The sequence below is a fragment of the Parasteatoda tepidariorum genome, chromosome 7 (assembly GCF_982258835.1).
Source record: "Parasteatoda tepidariorum strain Cologne lab strain chromosome 7, Ptep-v5.0, whole genome shotgun sequence".
NCBI classification, from domain to species: Eukaryota; Metazoa; Arthropoda; class Arachnida; order Araneae; family Theridiidae; genus Parasteatoda; species Parasteatoda tepidariorum.
The window spans coordinates 111,558,396-111,577,169 of NC_141761.1; the positions used below are offsets into that span (position 1 = coordinate 111,558,396).

Genomic DNA, 18,774 nt, shown 5'->3' on the forward strand with positions numbered 1-18,774 from the left:
AATTCTTTTTATTGGTATTTAGTGTTGATTTATTTTGAATATTTATCGCATTTATAAACACAAATCTATTACATTCAATTTGTTAAACGTGTGCTTAATTATATTAATTAAATTAAAGCTTACAGTCCGTGGACAAATTATTAGACGCACTAAAGATTCTATGTAAAATCTTAATTATCATATAATACTTTACAGCTTTATAGTTTTTACACCGGTTTGCACTTTTTTACGTTCGTGTATTAGTTTTTTAAATTAGACGATACATATATATAGAATATTTATTATATCAGGTATCATATTAGTATATTGTAATAATTCGATCAAATTATTAGACGCACTGTAGTTTTTTAATAATCACATGCTTTGCTCGAGTTTATAGGCAATACTTTTATATTTAAACATACATGTAATGAGGTTTCATTCAGGAGATTTTTTATATGTTTCCTATTTGTATTTATTTTTATTGGAGTGCGTTACAATGTTAACCAATTGATACACGAACGTAAACAAGTGCAAACCGGCTTCAGTCGTGTAAAAACTGTAAAACTGTATAATATTGCATTATAATTAAGATTTTACACAGAATCTTTAGTGCGTCTAATGATTTGGCCAGGGACTGAGCATTTCAGCATTATTTCTATAAACTAAGTATTGCTTTAAGTGTATGCATACTTAGTACACATTCGTTAAACAAACACAATAATCTTAATCCACGAATTACGGAATAGTTAAATTTCAATTGTAATGTCATTATATATGCATGTGCACAGTTATAAAACAATCAGTACTAAAATATCCTATCATATTTTTCTTTAGAATATTTAAGAGATTTATATTTAATTCTTTAGTTAGCGTTTATTTTAAATATTTATTGCACTTTCAAACACAATTCTCCAATGTATATTCAACATTCAATTTATTAGACGTAAGCTTAATTGTGCCAATTAACATAATGGTTTGTTGTGCAGTTAATGTTACGCAAGCTACCATAGCTTTTCCAACTACCGCTCCCCCTCCTCGTCAATCAACTGAAGCCTCAACTGCAACTACAACGGCAACTGAAACGAAAATTGTGAGAGAAATTACAGAGAGTCCTTCCGATAATTTACTGCTCACATTGAAACCTGCACTGAAATTTCCGGTTTTTCCTAGCGGTAAGTCTTCTTTAATTAACGAAAGGTACGTATAATTACACGTTTGGACAAATGATTTCAAAGTTTGAAGTAATAAAAGTAAAACTGAAATTTCTTATTCGCCATTTTCTTTTTAAATTTAATATTTTAAAATTCCTATTAAATAAGAATTAAATAGAACTAGTAGTAAATTTTTTTTCAGTGAAGTAAATTTCATTTTATTTAACGACAAAACAGTAAAAAAGTTCAGATCAAATTTACAGTACTGTTTGGTATTAATATTTCTGATAAAAAAATATATAAATAAATAAACAAAGCATAATTTTGGTTAATAAAATCAAAATGTACGGTATTTAAACCATTCGTTTGGTAATTTTTTCGCTCATATGGTAACAGTTTACCAAAAGTTCTGTTTTCATAATTATAGTTCTGAATTTTTCTCAGGCTTAACAATTTACCACTGTAAAAATACATTAAAACTGGGAAATAACTTGCATGGTTCAAATTATTAATTTTCAAACCCATGTTCTTGCTTAATTTCTTGAAAAAATATATACTAATATATGTTAAAAAAAATCCATTTTTATGGTAAATAAAAGTCATGCTTTATTGTTATTTTTACCAAAATCACTACCGATTTGCTTTGGAAAAAATTACCAAGATTTGTGTTTCCATAGAGGCAGAAGCATGGTAACTTTTAAGACATTTTGGTATATTCTGACCAGTGGTTAAGAAACTAAATTATTTTTGTAGTTTACTATAACTTCAAGTACTTTATTACAAATGTAGATAACTACAGCTACAGCTATTTTTTTTTTAAATGTAGTGACTGCAAAACTTTCAAAATTAATAGCTACTTCACTACTTTAAGGAGACAAACTTTGCTGGAGAACTTAAGTCACACCTACGTTCAAAATGGTTTTGGATCAAAAATTGGCTCACATTAAAAATGAGGTTACACAAAAAATTATTAGTAAAGATTTATTCATGTTCACATGAGCCAGTTTGTCTTGTAAAACAATTTTTTTTTCAATTTCTCCATTAAACTTTCAACTTTCAATGCCGTCCTCGACATCGAATATTTAATTTGAGAAATATTGGGAAATTATCAAATATTAGAAATTTTGTTAAGTGCTTTATGCTCTTTTATTTCCTCTAAGAAATTAAGTGAATCGAAAATACGTTCCCTTCTTTTAAAAGTGTTTCACGAGTGTGCATTCGCATGTGAAAGTATGACCAAAGTGATAAATTATCTATTATACGTAATGGCTGACCTAAATATTATGAAAAAAATATGCAATTCTTGTTAATTCACAGGGGCATTTTAAGATGCGTCCTCCCCTATACACCCGCGAAGATTTCTACCCTTCAAATTCAAAAAATGAGTAGTGTTAGAACCCTGTTTCTTTACTAACTTTACGTAAAGAGTAGTTGTCAGGAATCTCTACAACTACTGTTTATTTTTGTATCGCACTGCTCACTATACTATTTTTTTAAAGTAGCACTCTACACTACTAACTACAATAAAAAGTTTACTACAATAGTTTCACTACTTGTAGTGGTGTACTTCCGACCACTGTTTCTGACCATAATTTTTTTTTCTCCGTGTTTGGTTAATGAATTAAAATTTATTTAATACACTACTTAATTCAAAATAAATTTTTAGCTATGATATACTATAATTTCCCCACAGTTTTTGCAAACAGTAATATCTTAAACCCTCAAGTCTTTAAGTGTTATCAATGTTTCGAATCTGTTTTTGTTTAACTAACCACTGCAATATTAACTTCTTCCATGCCTAAATATGCTAATTAAATCTTAAATTTATCATTGACTCTGCCTTCGATAACTTTCTTTTATCTATAACGACTATCATCATATGAATAGTTAATTCAGACTCCTCGGAAAATGTTGACAAATGCGTTAAGCGAAGCGCCTGAAAGTGGTATACGTCAGAAACGTATTAAGGAGGTTTATGTTCAGCTGACTAAATTAAACTTATGTTTCCTTTAACTGTTTTAGTTAATGTCTGAACATGCTAATTTTCTCTTAATTTATCATTAAATGTGCCTTTTATCTATAATTTTAAAGAAGTAGCACCAACCGTCGTATGAAACGCGAATTAAAGCTCTACAAAAAATGCCTTAAATTGCTCAACGGATAAGCAATGTTTTGAACCTTTCTTTCGACTGATTAACGAATTTAAACTGAACTTACTCCTTACCATTCTTGTTAATATCTGAGCATGCTGATTTGATCTTAAAATTGATCATTTAAAATGCTTTTTATCTATAATTTGAAGGAAGTACCACCTGCCATCAAAGAAACGCGAATTAAAAGCTCCACAGAAAATGCCTTAAATTGCTCAACGGATAAGCAACTCTTCTAAGAATTTTAGCATATTATAAGCTCATGAAACGTAATCCAAAGCAATAACTAAAATTTAATTTCGAGGGCTCCAGCTCGACGGATCAGAATGTGGGGGAAAACTAACATGAATTAAACTAACATGAGCCATCGAATAATGAATTAAAACTAAATTGCCAAAACAAAGTATTTATTAAAAACTTTAAAATAAAAACAGACTTAGAACATACTCGAACTTCCAAAATAGTTGGGAAAAGAAACTATGCGCCCCGAAGCTCGCATAAAAGCTAAAGTAATAAAAATAAATAAAACCTTGAATTATTTGACGATTGAATTCTAAGGTAAACACGCTATACGAAATCGCTCATCCAACTGACAAGGAGACAAAATATTGCAGTTAGCAAGAATTTCAGAGAGCTTGCGTTACAGAGCAACAAATAATAAATAAGAATAGATTTCTTCTAGCAAGTTATTGTTAAATTATTCATCTACGGCTGAACAAATACCACCTACCCGTCAAAGAAACGCGAATTAAAACTCCACAAAAAATGCCCTAAATTGCTCAACGGATAAGCTATGTTTTATAAACCAGGGATCGAAAAACAGCCCGTCCGCCCGTCCTCGGCGGTCAAAAATTCCCCGCGGACAACGAATTTCTCGAATCCGACGTCCGCGCGGACTGCCATTTTCCCGTTAATGTTCGAGTTACATTTTCAATTTTTGTTATCTTACAAGAGTCTTACAGGTTACAAGGCAGCAAAATGACCCACAATACAGCAACATACTGCGCATGTTGGAATTGATGTTTTCTCTGTCTGGGAGTACTGCAGCGGTTGAAAGGGGCTTTTCAGCAATGAACTTACAAAAAAACACATTATGTACTTGTCTTAAACAAGAAGCTTTAAACGCAATTATGAACATCTACCTAAATGGAAAACCCCTTTCATATTTTTGTGCAGAAACCTCCGTAAATCATTGGCTTGATTGTGGAACTGGCAAACGTCATATTTGATTCATTTAAAAAACGCAGTACCCTCGGATAAATTGACATTCCAGATAACTTGACCTTTGTCATTTAAATAAATTATTTCATAAAAGAAATACTAGGTGACTATTAGTAACGTAGTATTTCTTTTATTACTGTATAATGTAATCCTAGTAAGTACTAATTCATTGTGCAATTTATATTAATGTTTGTAATAAATAAGAGAAAATTATATTTTTATTTATTTAGAAGCTATGGGTTAGTTTCAAAGGAGGACGGGTTCATTGTTGGACAAGCCGTCCTCGGGGACGGGTAAAATTTCTGAGTTTTTTCGAGCCCTGTTATAAAACCTTTCTTTCGACTGATTAACGAAATTTAATTATATTTACTCCTACACACTCTTGTTAATATCTGAACACCCTAATTTGGTCTTAAAATGTATTATTTACCATAATTTTTCTTTTACATAAATGTTAGAGCATACCCCCTACCATCATATGAATCGTGAATTCCGATTCCACAAATAATGTTGACAAATGCTTAAAACGTTTGAAAGTGTAGGCTTAAACTAAGTTTTAAGCTCGTATTTGTTCGTCTAACTAAATTAAACTGCATTTACTTCTAACCTAATGCCTGAATACACTAATTTAATCTCAAAATTCATCATTGACTATACCTTTTATCTATAGCATTAAGGAACAATCTGATTATTTAAAGTCCATAACTTTAATTAAAATTAATCGAGTTTTTTTTTAACAATCTTTAGCTAGTCCAATCTCCATGCCCTTTCTTGCCGGAGACTCTTACCTTCAATTACCAAGACTGGAGGCGAAAAGTCGACTCGAAGTTGAGATCGAAATCCGACCCTTGGCAAATGATGGAATTATCCTTTACAATGGACAGAAGGCTACAGGAAGAGGGGATTATGTCTCTCTTGCCATCAAAGATGGATATGTCGAATTTAAGTAAGGGGAGACTAATTAATGAAAGTCGCTTTAAAACCTTTATGTGAAAAGGCAAGTCGTTTGGGAGAAAATCCTTCTTCAAACTCTGATGCCTGTCTTTATGCTCTAGTTAAAATCGATTATTAATTCTGGTTAGAAATTTCAGTGAATTTCTTAATAAACTTATTCTAATGGTGTGTTTTTTTTTCAATGGTTAACAGAATTATCAAACTTACACTTTAAGCGAAGTTATTTAATAGTTTTTGATTTAAAATGAGGTTTGAAATATTTGGTGCTAAGGAACTGTCCTTCGCAACAATGAAATATATAATTACTTTTATTAATAATCAGCTTCTGATGCTATAATATGTCAAGATTGAACAATAAATGTTTGACTCAGAGCTATTTAAAAAAAGTATCATTTTTCTTTATAAAAATATACTTGTAAGATATGCTAGTAGAAATATATTAACCACAACAGCTTTCTCTGATGTCTTTATACTCTTTTTAAAATTCATTATTAATTTTGGTTTGAACTTTCAAAATGGAATGTTTTATAATGAGATGTTTTTTAATAGTTTCAGAACAATATTATACAATCTTTATATTGACCTAAGTTTAAAGATTGGTTATCTCCTTGCTTTCGATTATAAAATAAAGTCTTTATTTATCAAATAGTTCAACAAACAAATTTTTACAATTATTTCATCGGGGATTGCATTCAGCAAGATTTTTATAATAATCAATAATTACGTGGATTTTAATTTCTTAAGTAATAAACTTGTAACTTTTTATAACAGGTATGATTTGGGAAGTGGTGAAGCGTTTATAAAGTCATCCGAAAGACTTCATCTCGGGCGATTTCATCGAATTACAGCCAATCGATACCAGAGAGACGGAATTTTAATAGTTGACGGTCATGATGAAAATGTCGGTGAAAGCAGGGGAGCGAAGAGTTTCTTAGATCTGAATGAAAATTTATACATAGGCTATGTTCCTGGAAATGTCAGATTGTAAGTAAAAGTGTTTGATTCTGCATTAAATTAAATGATTCAAGAATTTTAAAACAGAGTGTTCAATAATCGCTGCCTTTAATATATATATATTTTTTAAATTCCGGGCAAGAATGAACACAAAAATACAGAAGTGACATTGACATACATTTTAATAATTTCAATAATTACTGCTTGAACCTTAATGGCTCAGGGGATAGAGCGTTCGCCTTATAATGAGGTGACCCGGGTTCGATTCCCTGCGATGGTTAGTCGATACGAATTCCGCATCCGGCTTGCACCGACAACAGTGCTGACGTGAAATATCCTATGTGGTAGACAAATCATGGGTTAGAGTCCCCTTGCCGTCAGGCAAACAGTGGGAGTTTCTTGTGGTCTTCCACTTCATGTAACGCAAATGAGGGTTAGTTCCATCAAAAGTACTCCACGAAGGAAAATTTTGCCTAATACTTGATCCAGGAGCCCCTTTGTCTTCTGGATTGGGCTCAAAATTACAAGGCTACGGAGTTGACCATTAGTAGTCGCAAACCCAAAAACAGGGTCGGCTGTTCAACGATGGTTATAAAATAAAATTAAATATTTACTGCTTAATTTACTACCTACATACTTAAGCGTACAAAATACATACAAAATTACTACTTAAGCAAGAGAAGAAAAGAAACGAAAAACTTTATTGAAGCATAATGACGAGGAAAGAGAGATTCAGAACATTCGAAACCTGTTTGATTTCCAGAAAAAAATTAGAAAAAAATTGAAGGTCATTTTTAATGAATATTTTCAAGTTGCATAGGACAATTGAATAATTGTTATTGTTTTTATTCCATTTTTCTTCATCAGTGATGTGTCGAAGTTTAATAAGACTATATCAATTCAAGTTCTCTTCGTTATTGGTTGAAAATAACTAAATTGTCATTTAAAAACGATAATGTATATACTTATGATAAGGATTTTTAAACTGTGATTGCAAAATTCCCTGTGCAATCATGCATTGTAATATCTTATTCCAAGACTATTTTTCTTCTTTAATAATTTACTTTATAATGTAAACACTTAACTAGTTTGTATACTATGTTAAGATCGCTGCAAAGAATTATATTGCTTACAGTGTTCTCAAAAAATAACTTATTGTTTTTTGCATAGTTGTTGTATGTGTTATGAAGCAGTTTATTTTAACATTAACTGAGATTTTTTTTATTCAAATCAATATGTTTTCTATGAAAGTATCTTTTTAGAATTTATGATAATATTGGAACAACGCATGGTTTTCATGGTTGCATCCGTTATCTGAAAATTGGGGGAAATTTTATGGATTTAAGATTCCCTGGAACTAGAGTCTTACATGCCGAAAATATAGGTAAGATATCTTTAAGATATGTACTTAAAGGCAATATTTTCTTATAAAAATTAATTTTCGATAACAGTCATAAAATATTAGAGAAAAAAATTATATGCTTTTTAGCTTTGATTATTTGAATTTCTTACCTATTGTACTCACTTTGCTTACCTATTGATAAGTATCTCTGCTGAGTGCTCAGTAATAACAGTTATTAGAATATATTCATAGAAAATTTATGTACATAATGTAAAGGCAAACTATGCTGAGTACTCAGTAATAACAGCAATTAGAATATATTTATAGAAAATTCATATATATAATGTAAAGGCAAACTATTTTATTTTTCTAGGCAAACACTTTATTATAAGGGCAAATTATGCTAAGTACTCAATAATAATTGTAATTAGAATATATTTATAGAAAATTTATATGCATAATGTAAAGGTAAACTATTTTATTTACGGATAGTATACGACAACGAAGTCAAATAAAATTCAAAACAAAAGGATTTTATCAACAAAAAAAAAGATCAAGTTTCTAAATTTTACCAAAACATATAATATATCGTATTTCTTATTGAAAGACCCAAACGTGAAGTTTGTATAGAAAAAATCAATTACTATTGACGCTATCCTTTTTGCTTAAAATATGGTTATAAATCTTTACATAAACTTCATAAGGTTTAATCCACGCTTCAAACATTACAAAATCCAAATCCTCTTATTTTAAGAAAGAGTCTGCAAATGTGCGATTTAAGTCAATTGAAAGTTAATTTCAGGTTAGCTAACACAAGCAGTCTTTTTCAACAAACTTGCATTTATAGTTATAATAAAAACATTACCATTTGTTTATAATATTTCTGAGAGATGGAGCTCTGCCAAGTAATGCTTTATTTTTAATATTCTGATACTGTAAGGTTAACATTACTCTTCATTATTGTTATTAAATATATTTTTCTATTATAAAGCTTTTTATTATAACTTATGCTACTCACTGATCTCATGTGAATTGACGAAAGACTGAATGGACCCCGAGATTATTGAATTTCACATCATTATCAAAAACTAATTGATTGGAAATTGCAATAGTTCTTATTGTATGTTTTTTTTTTTAAATTTCAGAACGATGTAGTGACGACAGTTGCTCAAGCATGCCTTGTCTTAATGGTGCTTCTTGCATATTGTCAGATGAACACATGTACTTATGTAATTGTGCACCTAATTTTTCAGGTACAGTTTTTAAAAACTTTAAAACCGCTCTTTTACATTTTCAGTTGATTAAAAAGTAGGCTCATGTAGTGAAGTCTTAACAGTTATAAAAACGCTGTGTAAAACATTTTTCTTAAGAACATTGAAGATCGTAGAAATTTCAAAGAACTATTTTTAAATAAAAATTATTTCTAACTAAAGGTACGATTATATTAATTTATGAGCTTACTTCAAAATTACATAGTCGAATTCTGTAATTTCTTCGCATAATGTTATTGCTAACTCATAGTCAACATGGGTTAACCCATCTGTTAACCCATGTTGACCCAGCGTGACATATATACCTTGCTAATTACAAGAATTCTTCTTATCTGAAACAAAATTGTTTTCATATCAATCAAATATTTTTTTATTCTTTTCCAAAATCAAATAGTTTTAACAGGAGGAAATATTCATTTAGCTAAAAAAAATAACTGCTTTTTTAATAGGAGCTTTTTTATGACGCGTGACAGAAAAAATTCCATCTTGAATGGGTTTTAATGACAGACTAAATGAATAGATATAATTTATATTGAAGATTGAGTGCATTATTTAGTTGCATTACTTCAACTACATAATTGATTTCAACATAATTGATTTTAATAATGTGTTACCGAAAACATTTTTGGATAGTGCAGAATTAATATTATGAAAAAAATTATTTCCTGGAGACTTGTAAAAATGATTCAAATCTTTATTTTTTATTTTATTTTAAATTTTTATAATTTGTTTTCACTTTTTTGAATTTTTGAAATAATTTAAAATTTTATAATAATTTTGAATTTTTATAATTTTAACTTCTCACATCTTATGAACACTCAAATTAAGCAGTATTGCCATCAACGATGCTAATAATTTTCTGAAAACTAAAAATAAAAAATATTCTGAAAATTATTCTTTAATTTTTTATAAGGTGATCACTACATGTCATTTTTCACACATATTTTTTTCGTTTACTATTAGTATTCTTATTTTTAGTTTTAAAAATGATTAATTATAAAGATTCGGATACCTGCAAGTGACGTAGTGTGGGTTTCTCGATCCTGATTAGTTGTAGAAACGTGACATTTGTTTACGTTAGCAACTGTTCTTCCCTTTATATTTCGAGTAAGCCAAGGAAATCAAGTATCAATTCTCTTATGCGGCACATTTTAAATTCTTTCTCAAAGATTCGTTCTCAAAGATTTCAATTCTTTCCCTATCTATTTACACAGAGACTTAACAAGAAGACAAGCACGAAGTCATGTGGAACATAAACAAACTAATTATGCATCGAAGTTGCCAGGTACAACAAACAAAAATATATTACTATTACAATAAAAAACATAAACAACTAATAATATTAAGTTAAGTAAACGAAATAATTATATTTCAACTAATTCGATGGGCGATACGACTCTCTATTTAATTAACTTATTGTTATTTAACATTCTAACTTATATAGAGAAACTTAGCTCAACTTTAATGCACCATTTTGCTTTTAAAGATCGTCATAGCTCACATGTGTATGGGAGACCTCCTTCTTGAAGTACCTAATTGTAATAAAAATTGCTAATAAAAAAATTTAATATTGAATACATTTAATTTGAAAAGGACGCACCTGACACCTTTTGTCAAAACATTAAGATGATACTTATAAAAGTGCACCGTTTATGTTCCAAGAAGGATTTCAATAAAAATCTTAGTTTTAAAAGAAAAATAAATAAATATAATTTGGGATAAGTTACCATAATTTGAAAACTTACAATCTTGAAAATATTTTTTTAAAAATCCCAGCATAGTGAAACAAATCCTTCCCGGATGCGTATAAATTGGATATCTTATCAGCGGCTTGAACTCAAGTATCTAAAGACAGGAACTCAAATATTAAATAAATTTTAACATATAACGACTTTGTTGTTCATGTGTAATACTTTATATTGGGTTCTATTTGCAGTATTAATGAACTGGTATTTTTTTTTTTTTTTTTTGAATCATATGACATACACTCGAACAAAATTTCGGGATAAAATATATTTGTCGCAATAAAACATTTGCATATTTATGTGAAGCTTATTGAGGTCAACAAATGAATTTAAAAACAATTCTTTAAATAAATAAATGTACTTGAAAACATTTCTTTAAATAAATAAATGGGTTTTTACCTCTAAAATATATTTTAATGACATTTTATTTAAAAAAAAATTAGTATTTTAACACTGGCATTTCAATAAATGTTTTTGAAGTGTAATTTTTTTAGAAACCAATTTTTGAACGTAGAAGGAAAACGTAGTAAAAATTGCGGGTTCATCATCCGTATTTAATTGGTTGAACAATCTTCATCTAACTCTTATCCTTTAATGGAATATTGTACGTTTTTAAATAAATTGATGACTTGGTTTCTTATGATTCCATTATTTTTTTTTTGAAAAAAAAAGTTCAAAATGCAACGGTGAAATGTAATTAAAATTTATCTCATTGTGAAAATTCGATTGTTTAGAGAACTAATTAGTAGGTTTGAAATGGAATATCCATTCACAATCGGATGACAGTTTAAGTCTTTTCCAGTGAGTTTCATCTAACTAACGAGTTTGTTAGTGTATTGCCATTACGGAACGTAATTGAAGCTTTGCATATTCACTACGATTTAATACCATAACAACGATAACGGCTGACATGCATGAAACTGGTTCTTGCGTAGAATCAATTTAAACGAAAACCCCGGATTGCGCTTTAGGTTAAAATCTTATGAATGACTCTGTTATATAAGAATTTGAGTGTGAGATTTCGCTATTCCATTTGCCTTCAAGCGAGATCATTATTATTATTATTGACATTCATAATTTAAAACGATGATTTAGTTATTCTATCAAAGTTATTTAACTTTTATTAAAACTGATAATGTGTGCATTTTGTGGGAAGCATTGTTATGTCAAAAACTGTATGAATTAATTGTGGATTATTCATGCTTGAGAGGATACGAAAAAAGCTTAGATATTCTATTTTGTTAATTTTGTGAGCGATTTAAGGTGATTAGAAAAAAAAGTGTCACCCCAATTAATCTCGAAGCTTGGGATGGGTGTATGGCAGTATAATGCCGTGTGTCAGGAAATTGAAAGTGAAAGCGACAAAAAATTTAAAACTGAGATTTTTTCACATCGGGTTTTTCTTGAGATAAGCTACATATTGTAATCTTTTTAATTTATTCTCTCAAGAATTATTTCAATTGCATTGTAGGTTTACTGCTGCTTTCTATATTACATATTATTCTTTATAATGCGTCTGTATCGCTAAATAATAAAAATGCAATTGAAAATGAGTTTAAGAAAAAAGAAAGCAGAAAACAAACTTACCGATGTGAAGTAAAAGTTTAAATGCCTTCAAAATAAATATATTAATCTAACAGTTACAAAAGATATAAAACAGTGCTTATAGCTTAAATCATGCAAAATAATTTTTATTAATATTGAAAAAATATAAAGCAAATTATATAGCAGTGCTGCCGCCATCTATGAAAAAAAAAACACTTCAATAAAAAATTTTATATATATATATATATATATATATATATATATATATATATATATATATATATATATATATATATATATATATATATATATATATATATATATATATATATATATATATATATATATATATATATATATATATATATATATATATATATATATATATATATATATATATAAGCCAAATATTTTCTATCAATGGTTGAATAAAATTGCCATAATGGATTTTCAGGTTCCAGTCTAATATAATGTTCATGCCATTCAGTGCAAAAAGGCATGATATCATGAAGCATACTAAAATTCAGCATGATTGCAAAAAGCCGGGTAACCACATGGTCTTTGCACCGCACTTTCAAACCACCCTACCTTCTTTCTCGTAATAAACCTGTTTACCTTCTCTTCAATTTAAAGTAAGCCACCTTAGAATGCGCATGCGCCAGTATTGTTTTCAAAGCATCCTTAAGCCCAAATTTAATAATTCATAAGTTCAGCTTTAGTAATAGGTTAACAACAAAACCAGTGTTTTTGGTAGAAAAGTATTATCCTTTTGAACAATGACTATTGTATTTTAAATGTAAATAAAAACTAAAAATATGACAAAATATTGTTTTAATTATTATCAAGAGTAAGAAAAAGAATATCTTTAGGTACGCTAGGTATGTTTAGGCATGGGAATATATTTTAAAGAAACCGTACGACTTGTTGCTAAATTATTATCACATTCTATTATTTCAAGGAGGTAATCGATTTCATTTCATTAGTTTTTAAAAAAATTTTAACCCAATTGATGAAATGATACTATAGTCGTTTTTTACATTGCAATAAAAAAAGTCGTTATGAAAACTTTAAAACGAAGCATGTAATTTTCCTTTCTTTCAAATACAAATATCTTTACATGCATTAAGAGAAAACTAATCAAATCTTCAAACATATCGGGTAAAATATTGCGCATTATTGTCTGAAACTTGTATATCAATAATAAATTTGTTAAAATATGGTATTAATAAATGCGTTAAAATATTTGCAAATTCATTAAAATATAAAACTCGGAAATGCTAGTAAATGAAATGGCTATTCAGAATTTAAATTTTGCTGACAGAAGTTCATCTTGAACATATAAAATATTAATTGACTAATATCATCAGAACAGACTAAGAATTTTCTATTCAGAAAGATTTCAAATAGTGTTTAAATAATTGAATATTTCTCATTCAGCTTTATTCGAAGTTTAGAGATTATTCATATAAAAGGAAGATACCTGATCTAATGAACTGCTTGGAGGGCTTTGAATATGAGTTGGAAAATAATTCTACCTGAAAAGATTCCGGTGTCCACTTTCTACGGGGTGCAGATTTTGAGAATATTTCTACTCCTTTAGGATTAAAATAGATAGGATGTAGAATGTTAGAAAGTTTTAATACTCTTTAATGAATATTCTGCTATTTACTCTTATTAAATATCTGCAGTCGGACCGGATAAAAGAAAAGGAAATACCCATTCTATCATATATTTTTTTTATTTCAAGAAATAAGCATTGCCAAAAGTAGTCAATAATAGAATGGTGATTATTATTTTTTTTTTGTGTGTATTTCTCCTTAACGATGTAGCAATTTTTCTCCATTAGTTCATAACTTATTACTTTTATTTCAATTACCGTTGTTTTTAAGTTGCTTAGTTTTGTAAAAGCATAGTTTAAATGTATAACTATAAAAAAAAACTAAACGCGCATGGTGTCAGATAGCTTTAGAAAGATAAATGCAGTGCCCTATGCTTCCACGCTCAAGATGGCCATCGATTTTATTTGCCGTAACGAATAAAAACATAATTTAATATCAAATAACGTGCAATAAATTCTCTTTTTGATTAATAAGAGCCATAACCTAGAAAAAATCACTTATGTTATATATATAAAGAGTTTAATAAAACAAAATAAACTGCAGTTGCAATTTATTCTATTAAAATAATTGCAGTTGCAATTTATTTCAATAGCGAGTTCTAAGACAATTATAAAATTCCATTTTTCAAGCCTCTCTCAAGAACAATGAAGTTAAAATTTTTGTTCTATTTTTAGGATCAGTGGCTGAAATTGCCCTGTCACCCATTGCCTGAGTTTCAGGCTTCAATGGTTTGGGAAACAAATGGTTCTGGAGTTGTAAGAGAGTCACACTTAGACTTAGAGATTTGAGCAACTTCAAGGAGTAAGGCACAACGACCAGAAGTCTATTGTACGAGTACTTGATCATTTAAGCGGAAAAGCTTTCAGACTGAAATAAAGTTCAGGAGTATCCAGACCTTAACACAATGTTGTGAGAAATGCTCAAATCTTTCAGCAGAAAAGATCTCGCAAAGAATATGTCGTGAAGTCTCCTCTTCAAGATGAGAATCACGACAAATTGGGTCGAGAGCAATGCCCATAAAGTAGAGGTATCTCTTGAGGGTGTAGTGACCAGTGAGAAGACCAATTACCTTTCTCAAACTGCTCCTGTTAATCTTAAGAAGTTATTTTTGACGCACACCGGGTTTAACTCATGATTTAACTCTTTAGGAGACAGACAGACTTTTCATTTTATTATTATAAGATACATCACCAAATTTCAATGCTTTCTCTAACTTTATATTTTTAGTGTATTTTGAAAACGCATATTTTTAAGCACGGAATTTTAATTAAGTTAAAATTATACAGAAATATTACTTTTTTTTGTTGAACTTTTTCTTTTCTTTTGTTTTTGTTTTATTTTTACATTGACGTATGGCAGCGCAGCCGAGTGGTTGGAGTCGTTGTCCTGACGAGACAAGGATACCGAGTTCGATCCTAAGAACTCGAAGAAAATGTAAAAATCTACAAATGTAATATAATCTTTTATTTATTATTTCTGCTTCTCCTAGAAAATTTTAGAATGTTCTAAGTTGTCATTTTCTGTTCCGTTATTGAGTCCTATAAAAGATCAGGTGTTTTAAGCCGAAAAGCCAGTTACTTGGTTCCCTGTACGTTTAAAGGTTCTTAATAAATGTCTCTAACTTTCTGGACTGATTAAATTCATTCTACGTGACAATATAAAATCAAAAATGATCAAATAAAATAAAACAAGTTTTTATATATAATTGGTATTTTTTTAGAAATAACTGTTGATTTATTTTACCCGACTGTTTATATTACTGTACGAAATATTATTAAAGCAATAAAATAGATCAATTTTGAGTCCAAATTGTTTTTATTTTAGGACGTCACTGCGAGTTCCAATTAGATCCCTGTGCTTCTGATCCCTGTGCCTATGGGGGAACTTGTATATCTTTACAGGGGAACAAATATTCTTGTCTGTGTCCCGCTGGTAGCACTGGTGATAATTGCGAAATCGGTGAGAAATTCCTGCTTTCCCGAGTTTTATTATTTAATGCCAAAATATTTTTTTAAATAATTTTTTAGTATTATATACAGTCAAACTCCGCTATAGTGAACACGATTTAAAGTAAACTCCCGGACATTGTGAAATAAATGTTCGCTCCCGTGCCTGGCTACACCCCTATAATGTTATTTTTTGTGGATATAGTGAACCAAAAAACGAGACGAAGTTGGGTATTAGGGTCTTTTTTCTGTCTTCGACTGATTTTCTTCATTTTTTTTAATAAGTTTTAAATTTCTACTTCAAAATAAGTACATATACCGATTTTTAGAACCATCAATTGCATGGAATGTAGCCGTAAGCATTTTTTCCCTATTGCTTCATTATTGAATAGGCTCAGCATTCAAAGAAGCCGCAATCTACCAGTATCTGGACAAATGCTTCAAGTCAAAGCCGATGAATTTGCTAAACGATTTGGTGAGAGTAATTTTATGTGCTCTAATGGCTGGTTAGACAGGCTTAAAAAGAGGAATAACATAAATACAGGAAAAATTATCGGAGAATGGGGAAATGTTTCCATATCTGATGTTAAGGATTGCTAATCAGCTAAAGATTACTATTTTTTTTTTTGTACGCAAGACGAAGAGTAATAAAAAATAAAAGTTAACACTTATTTTGTTACTACGAATTATTTTTCAGTCATTTTTGTATTTCATTTTATGGATCTTTTATTTAAATAATGTTTAATAAAAGGGAGGAGTTTGGAACCATTAGTTAAAATTGTTTGCGGAACGGATATAGTGAAGTGCCGGTTATAGTGAACCGAAATTTCGATACCATGAAGGTTCACTGTAGCGGGGTTTGACTGTATTTTATTTTATAGCCGTCTTTGAACATAATAAATTTACCGTGGTTTATTTCTGATATTTCTATTTTTCTTTTCATGTGCCAACTATGAGCTATTTCTGTTTTAAAACTTATCTTTAAATCATTTGTTTTACAATTTTATGACAAATTTTGAATATATTTACCACAGAAACTTCAAATACCGATGAATCGGGAGTAGTATTAGATTTCTATGGAGACAGTTACTTGGAATTCCCAACCCTGAAGCGCTCAGCCCATACCTTGAGTGTCGAAATATGGTTCTTAACTAGAACAAATAATGGTCTGCTTCTTTACAATGGACAAAAGCCCAGAGGAATCGGAGATTTTGTGGCTTTGACAATAATAAATGGATTCTTGCATTTCACTTACAATCTTGGAAGCGGCAAAGCAGATATTTCGTAAGTGATACTTATTTTTAAGGATGTAATTAGTTAAACGTACTCTGTATTGATGTATTTATTATTTTAACACCCTCTGAATCTGGTTCTATTCGACGCGTTTTTAGTTGTGGATCTCGCACAAATTTTATTTTCAAACAATTGAATTTATTTTATTAATCATCGAAATATTTTTCAATAATTCTTGCAGAAAATTATATTAGCGCTGATTTTATGAATTGGATCGCGGTCCAATATTGGGTCTCGCACAAATTCTATTTTCAAGCAATTAAATTTATTTTATGAATCATCAAAATATTTTGTTTAATAATTCTACAAAAAATTATATTAGCTTTGATTGTGTGAATAAAAACAACAAATTTTTTTAAGCATCGGAATATTACAGGGCCATTTATAGTATATTAAAATACTAGTTTTTATTCTATTCTTAATGAATATATGAAATTGATGTAATTTCTCGTTGGTTCTGTTTATTAATATTTGACAAAATCATTCCTTGATTTTAAATTAAGATTAGCCATCAGATCAATATTTCTTAACACCTAATGAAAATTACGTTAATATTTTCTCACCATTTTTTTGTTTGAAAATCAATTTTGTGTTATAAATTATGCATATTTACTTAGTTTACATCATTATTTTTTTTATTTAACAAGGAACAGATGCAAGTAAAGGTTTTTTGAAATATTTATTACCTAGATACTTTTTAATTATCAATTTATACTTTTCTCTATACTTTATAAAATTTATCCTTCAATATCTTTAATTGGCTTCTAAAATAAAATGCCCATTTAAAAATCTTAATTATTAATAAATTTAGAAAATAAGTATTCTAAAGCTTTATAACTTTAGAAAAGAAAAATTTTATGATTTGACAAAAATGGCATAAAAGCGCTGCTGTTTTTAATTTTCGAATTCGCATTTTTAGCTAAAACGCTTCCTTTTTAGACTAGTTGATTATTCTACTAAAGTTTGGGATGTGTAGTAGATTACTTTACTGTAGATTAAAATGTCTTGAGTTTCGTTGATTTGTGGATAAATTCAACGCGCGAAAGTAGACTTATTTAATAGACTAATTTAGAACTTGGGTTGTTAAAGTAATGTAAAAAACCGACACTGAAGAAAACTGAAATAACTATTAAATTATAATTGTAATATGCATTATCAGCCTTGTCATTGAACTAAGCAAAAAAAATATAGCTAACTCAAATCAAGAATATTATTTATTCATTTAAATTATTCAAGAAGTGCAAATGACTTTCCACGATACATGTTTCCTTTCCTCATTCAATCATCTAAATTGTTTTCAGAAAGTGCAAACGACTTTCTATGTTATACTATTTTTTCATCGTATATTTATTTAAATCGTTTTAAAAAAGGGCAAAAGACTTTTTATACCAATTTTTTTAATCGTATATTTATTTAAATCGTTTTTAAAATGTGCAAAAGACTTTCCACGAGCGATCGTTTTTTTATTCCTTCTAATTAATTTTAATTACTTAAATTTAATCATTATTTATAAATTATTATGACTTCGATTCTTAATAGCTCAGAATCAGAATTTTAATATCAGGAATACTGAAAAAAAACTGAGATAGTATAAGAATAAA

General features: G+C 29.0%; 1 protein-coding gene across 1 annotated transcript in view; it reads left to right on the plus strand.

Moving 5' to 3' along the window:
• LOC122271476 (agrin) overlaps positions 1-18,774 on the plus strand; it is a 405,090-nt gene that overhangs the window by 376,843 nt on the left and 9,473 nt on the right. The window contains exons 17-23 of the mRNA XM_087168482.1: positions 969-1,154; positions 5,252-5,450; positions 6,230-6,442; positions 7,675-7,796; positions 8,900-9,007; positions 15,759-15,893; positions 16,915-17,164. Of these exons, the coding sequence (XP_087024608.1) occupies positions 969-1,154; positions 5,252-5,450; positions 6,230-6,442; positions 7,675-7,796; positions 8,900-9,007; positions 15,759-15,893; positions 16,915-17,164 (1,213 nt within the window). The remainder of the gene's footprint in view (positions 1-968; positions 1,155-5,251; positions 5,451-6,229; positions 6,443-7,674; positions 7,797-8,899; positions 9,008-15,758; positions 15,894-16,914; positions 17,165-18,774) is intronic.